The 6,689-nt window shown below is 42.3% G+C and overlaps 1 protein-coding gene and 1 long non-coding RNA gene across 8 annotated transcripts in view; one reads left to right on the top strand and one right to left on the bottom strand.

Moving 5' to 3' along the window:
• LOC309632179 overlaps nt 1-1,349 on the bottom strand; it is a 499,606-nt gene extending 498,257 nt beyond the window's left edge. The window contains exons 1-2 of the long non-coding RNA XR_014246773.1: nt 1,158-1,349; nt 720-785 (exon numbers count right to left, since the gene is read on the bottom strand). This is a non-coding gene — a long non-coding RNA (uncharacterized lncRNA). The remainder of the gene's footprint in view (nt 1-719; nt 786-1,157) is intronic.
• MAGI2 (membrane associated guanylate kinase, WW and PDZ domain containing 2) overlaps nt 385-6,689 on the top strand; it is a 1,331,631-nt gene continuing 1,325,326 nt past the window's right edge. For all 7 annotated transcript variants that reach the window (XM_082399315.1, XM_082399314.1, XM_082399312.1 and 4 more), the window contains exon 1: nt 385-891. In XM_082399315.1, the coding sequence (XP_082255441.1) occupies nt 591-891 (301 nt within the window). In that variant the 5' untranslated portion in view covers nt 385-590. The remainder of the gene's footprint in view (nt 892-6,689) is intronic.

Raw genomic sequence — 6,689 nt, 5'->3', positions numbered from 1 at the left:
CCGCTCCCTCCTCCTCTGCCCTCTGCCTCCTCCCGTGTTGCCAGTACAGTACAACTAGTACGCGCGCACACAGGCACAGACACGCGCGGGCGCGCGCGGACCCTGCCGCTGCCACTGCAGCTACCATGGATATCAGCTAACAACACATGCTCAGGCGCGCGCGCGCGCTCCCACTCGCACCACGCAGGAGTGGCCCCCGGCATCCTTACCCTCCTTCCCCACCCCCACCCCACCCGCTCCCCAGCTCGGCTACTGCTCGCTCTGGCTGCCGCCGCCGCCGCCGCCGCCGCCACCGCCGCCACCACCACAGCTCTCTTCTGCTGCGGGGCCACAGCCTTGAGTGTCATTCAAGGGACAGCACAACCTCACCCAAGCTCTCCTACCTCTGCCCAGCCGTCCCTGTCATCCTCCCCCTTCCTCGTCCACACTCCATCCAAAGAAGAGGGAAAGCACCGAACAGAGGCGGGAGGAAGGCAAAGTCTGCTCTTCTCACCTCTTGGCCCCCTGGCTCCTCCATCCTCATTCTCTCAGCACCAACTCCCCTACCCCAAAGGAATCCCTCAGGAGCTGAGGCGACTCACCCCACTGCCATGTCCAAAAGCTTGAAAAAGAAAAGCCACTGGACTAGCAAAGTCCATGAGAGTGTCATTGGCAGGAACCCGGAGGGCCAGCTGGGCTTCGAACTGAAGGGGGGCGCCGAGAATGGACAGTTCCCCTACCTGGGGGAGGTGAAGCCCGGCAAGGTGGCCTATGAGAGCGGCAGCAAGTTGGTGTCTGAGGAACTGCTGCTGGAAGTAAACGAGACCCCCGTGGCGGGGCTCACCATCAGGGACGTGCTTGCCGTGATCAAACACTGCAAGGATCCCCTCCGGCTCAAGTGTGTCAAGCAAGGTGAGCGCAGCGGCTTGCTCGGTGCTTTGCCAGGAGGCTGGACCGCTCCAAGCGCGGGGCATAATGGAAGGGTGGGCTCGCGTGTGGAAGGGGGTGTGTTGCGCGACGGTGGGGTGAGGTCGGGAGAGAACCGGCAGAGCAAGTGGGCTTTGCCCGGGTTCCGAATGGGGGTCTCGGTGGAAGGGAGGGGCGGATTGCGGTGGGGCGTGCAACTTTGTTTGCGCAGTTATCCCCTCCCCTTTGGTAGGTGTTCGGCCTTGTCCGACCTCGGAGGTGCAGGCGAGCTCCCGGGGCAATTGAATGTGCGTCAGCGGCACGGCCCGCAGTGGATGAAGAGCTTTTAGGGAAGGAGGGAAGGAAGGAAGGAAGGAAGGAAGAAAGGATGGAAGAAAAGAAGGAGGCAGAGAGAAAGGGGAGGAGGGAGAAAGGGGAGGAAGGAGCAACTTGAGGGTGCAGCGGCATCACCAGCAGGGCGGAGAGGAGTAGGGGGTGGCGGGACGAGCGGAGAGCTGCGCCCTCCGTTTCGGGAGCTGGACTGAAGACGCCTTGGGGGAATCCCTGAGCCACTAGTTGACGAAGAAGGGACGGGGCAGATTGCTTCGGGCGCTTGGACGGGTCTTCCTTAACTTTTTCCCTGCCTCACTCCCCTGTCCCCCTCCCCCGCCCACGACCGTGTCATGTGGGCACCGCGCGTCACGTGCGCACTGACTAACCCGGGCGCTCACCCCGAGCTGGCCCGCGGGAGGCGGTTCGCGAGGAAGGCGCGGCACCAGCAGCGGGTTCTAGCGTTGGGGGTCAGGAGGAGAGACGTGGTTACCGGAATGTTCTTTACTATGAACATTGGGTTGAGTGGAAGTTCTCTGTGGTTGGACTCTCCTCTGGCTTCGGATTTGGGCAGAGGGGGGAGGGGGGCGTGTTTCTGAGGAGGAGTTGGATGGAAAAGCCAGCTGGTTACAACTCAGGCTCGGTCAGCTCCAACCTGGTTTAATGAGGCTCAGCTGAAGGCTGTGATGGGCAATTGCAGAACTCTCTCACTGTCTTTGCCGGAAAGAAAATTATGGTCCGGAAGGAGGGAAGGGGGAGGTAAAAGTTTCTTGGGAAGAGGACAACTTTAGCTCGAATAAAGTAGTGTATCTTTGTTTTCCACGTGGGATTGCATACGTTTTGTAGCTCACATTCGCATCTCGTGTGTGGCATGTATGTATATGTGCACATTCACATCAATCTAAAGGTTTCTTGTTGGTGATACATTGTTTGTCCTGCCTCATCGATGGAATTGAGCTGTCATTGCCTGCATTTTGAACAACCACTTAATCTTACTGTATGATCAACTGTCAAGAAACACTCTTGGGATATGAAACACTCTTAGGGAGCTATTCTCTATAAACCAGTTTTAAAAGTAAGCCAGTGAAAAATGAAATCTCAGTCAAAATTTCTTAACTGTAAATTGCCGTACAAAAAGAGTTTTCATTGGGGATTCTTGAGTATTAGTACCTGATGACTTGAGATAGGCTAATGTGAACATTGACTTGTAGGTCAACATAGCTCCATACTGAATGAAACTGAAGAATATGAGTTTGGTAGGAAGGCAAATAGAGTATCTTACTATTTTTCAAGATGACATACCAGAGGCTCAAATATAGGCGTTCATGTTAACATATTTGATGTCATGGTACTATCTTGTAGCAATAGATATAAATGTAAGGTTTTGGTTTTGAGTCCAAAAATCTACTTTACAATTGATGACCATGGTTTTTTTGGCAACAAGGTTGGTATTTGTAGTGGAAAGTGGCTGAAAACCTTAAGGCATTGTTAAGTTGGACTAATGATAATATCCTAATGAGGGAGGTGATTGTCCTATTATAGTTTATAATTATTACCACATTTTAATGTACTCATTCTGAGCACTTCATTTTGAGATGGACCTTCCCAAACTGTAACTCTAGCAGCAAGAAAAGAAAAGAAAGAAAGGGAGATTGTTGGGTATTGTCAATCTATTCTATAAAATCCAGTGGAAAGACTTGGAAAAGTGAAAGCATGAAAGCTGTCATTAAATATTGAAAAGCTATCAAGTAAGAAAAGGAATTCTGACTATCCTGTGATAGTCTATAGGGTCAAACTAAGATGAATCTATGAAAATGTTTAAAGGATGAAACATCTTTACTTTATTAAGAAGATTCAAATAGAGCTTTAAAAAAAAAATCTGTGGACTATATTGTGAACTCATGAGCCCCCATCATTGTGAGTGTTTATGAAGAGGCCAATGACCACATGCCATGGATTCTTACGTAAGATGGGTACCTGGACTAGATCTCATTTATATCCTTCCGTGATTTGATCCAAGGTAGTCTCTGATACTCAACTTCTGTGTTAGATTTTATTTGGAAGATTACTGTGTTTAGAACTCATGGCATATACACATATAACGTGATATATTTAGGGAAAATTTCTTTTCATTCTGTATTAACCTTCAGTTCTGGGCTTCACTGGGCCATTGATGATTGATGTTCATAATGATGTTCACAGAACCCCCACAGGGATCTGATTAACCTCCTGAATCACTAACCAAGGAGCAAAAATAATTGCTTCTTTTAGCTTTTGTGGAAAATATAATCCTCTTTTATATTCTTCTGTGTATGGTGATTCATATACTATTCCCTTGTTGAAATCTTTCTTTCCCTTGTCAAATAATAATAGGTTTACTTTATCATTGTAAGCAAAGTGAAAATTTCAGAACTGTAGATACAGTGCCTGTGTGTCTTGGGTTTCACTATAGATTTCACTTGCTGGAAAAATATTTAGAAACCCTTGGCTCAGTAGTTTTATTTCTAGAGAGCCAGTAAACTAGCATAACTGAAAAACTTAAACATGGCTTATTTAGCAGTTGTATTTTTAAAATATTAATGAGATAGTTGATTTTCAAGTATTCAAGCATTGGGTATTATACAGAAACTACATATATAATCAGGTAAACTAAGGCAGATTTTGCAAAGGAAAGAAGTTTGAATAACAAGAATATTGATTGAAAAGTGCACCAGATAAAATTGCATTGTTTAATCACTTTTTATTTATGTGTTTGGCTAATTTTATATTACAGTTGTTATAAGATTAAATTATCATAATTTTAAAAGAAGGTGAACTACCAGAATTTTAAGACACACTAGGCAAATAGATGTAGTTTTTCTACATTGTATAAATGTTTTTAAAGCCATTTTTGAAAGCCATTTAATTAAATTCAGGGGATTTCTTTTTTAATTTAAGCTGCATTTAATCCACACAGTGATGAGTCACATATGAAAAATATCCTTTATTGTCACATCCTATTATTATTTATAAACTATGGCTTTTTAGTTTATAATAATAAACTTTCCTCACCAAACTATTTAATCTAAATTAGCACTTCTGTTCTATGATCTCATTAATGCAGTGGACGCAATTGAAGGAAGTTTCTTGAGTGATTTTGAGATCTGTGCTGAAGAGCTAAAGGTTTTTTTTTTTCTTTTCTTTTAAAATCTGCACTGAAGTTCACAGCAGCCAGTTACATAGACCATTGTGTCCTACATTCCTTGCTACTGCATCTAAAACCACATGGGGACCTACATAGCCTGAACTTATTTTCCCATTTAGGATCTCACGATGGAAAATAAAAGACAAAAAGTTTTATAAGTCTTCCGATGTAGGAGAAGGGCCAAGTAAAGCCTTTGAAATTCAGTTCTAGAGAAGATGTACATTGCTCTCCCTCCTATTGCTCCTTTCAAAGATGCCTTCAAAGGAAAGAAGATCCAAATTTATTGAGTCATGCTTTCTTTTTGACTGACTTCAAGGTAGTATCATAGAGTTAAACCTCTATGCTTCCTTTATTTGAAAAGCTGAAAACAAATTGTGCCAAATTTTCTCCAAGATTGATTTTCCTCCATAGAAATTTATGTATGTGAATTTTATTGAATTGTTTAAACAATTTGATCAGTTAATTTTTTAGGATAAACTATCTTTAATGTTTTGGAACAAGGTTAATGAGACACTTATCTTTGGGCATAATTTATGGGGGATGCTACTTTAGTTTTTCAGTATATTTTTTAATGTATGTAATTTAGGTAGTATGACCTTGAATGCTAAATATGACTGTTTGCTTTTTGTATGTGTTTGTTTTGAATGAGAGTAATCTTGGGGTGAAATCACAGCTAATGTATTTAAGTTCCACCATTTCTGCTCTTAACATTTATACGGTGCAATCTTTTGCCATATTTCTTATGCTCACTTTTCTTTTTAGTTGCTTGAAATTCACACATTCACATTCATAATGAGCAAAAAGTTTTCACATTTGACAACCCTGACTGCTTGTAGTTTAAACAATGGCTTTCAAATGCATAGCAGTCCCTGGCTGAATCATTTCCCTCAAGAGTTGTGATAGTGTAGCCATTAAATGTAGTCTCCCAAGTAGCCTGTCTGGGTTTAAATCCTGAGTATGCCACTTAGTATTGGCTATATAAACAAGTTGTCTAGCCTGGGGTAGTAATAGTATCTTGAGAATATTAAATAGGTTATGTATTTAAATGATGTAGTGTCTGGCAGATAATAAGCATTATGTAAGTGTTAGTAAATGTTATTCCAAGCATACTGGTCATTTTGAGCTAGTGTCATGAACTGTTTTTAACTTTCAAGATATTTTACACTTAATTGAAGACTAACTGAAAAATAGAAAATGATTGACTAGTTAATACCATGAGTAATTTGCAAGTAGTAGTCTTCTTTGAAAAGCATTAATATGAAGAGTAATGCCATTAAGTGGAATGGAACATGTTTTCACGTTTTAAAAATAACTCTCACTGATACCACCTTTATGTGTAAAGATCTGTTTTATATTTATTTTATACTCTAGCCATAATTTTTCCCCAGTTATTTATTTCCTTTGTACCCATATCTCTTCTCCTAAACAGTTGGTGAATATATTGAATCATTTACTCTAGGCTTGACAAGCACAGAAATCCTATTAGAATTCACTAATTTAACCTTAGGAATTTATTTATACTTCTTGCATGTGACTATTAGATGCTAGTATCATGGGTTTTTTTTAATAATCATATTTTATTTATTTATTTTTGGCTACGTTGGGTCTTTGTTGCTGCGTGTGGGCTTTCTCTAGTTGCGGTAAGCAGGAGCTGCTTTTCCTTGCGGTGGCTTCTCTTGTTGCAGAACGTGAGCTCTAGGTGCACGGGCCTCAGTAGTTGTGGCACACAGGATCAGTAGTTGTGGCTCGCAGGCTCTAGAGCGCAGGTTCAGTAGTTGTGGCGCATGGGCTTAGTTGCTCCGCGGCATGTGGGATCTTCCCAGACCAGGGCTCAAACCCATGTCCCCTGAATTAGCAGGCGGATTCTTAACCACTGTGCCACCAGGGAAGTCCCAACTATTATCATGTTTTAAGGCAGAACTTTTCTTAGCTAGAAATCAAGACCTCATAAAGAAGGGCAGTAACGAAACAGAATTAATTCCTAAGTGTTCACAGTCAACCATGTATAATAAAGAAAAATACATCAAAATTCAGCAAAAAGTTTACTTTGCATCTGTGAGCACGTCAGCAGCTCAATATGAGTAATTCTCTATATTAACACTTTAAAGATGAAGGAACCAACAGTGTATGTACCACCAGCCTCCCCCAGTGAGTTTAGCATTTCAGCTGACTTAGTCCCTTCTTAGAATTCAATAGGAACATTTACCTTGAAGGTCCAGTGCCCAATATTAATTTTTAAAACAAATTTTTTAATTTAATTTAATTTATTTTTTTATACAGCAGGTTCTTA

This window comes from Balaenoptera borealis (genome assembly GCF_965194805.1).
Source record: "Balaenoptera borealis genome assembly, chromosome: 7".
Lineage (NCBI taxonomy): Eukaryota > Metazoa > Chordata > Mammalia > Artiodactyla > Balaenopteridae > Balaenoptera > Balaenoptera borealis.
Note: the sequence above shows the minus strand (reverse complement) of the source record. Positions and strands in the feature narration are given on the sequence as shown.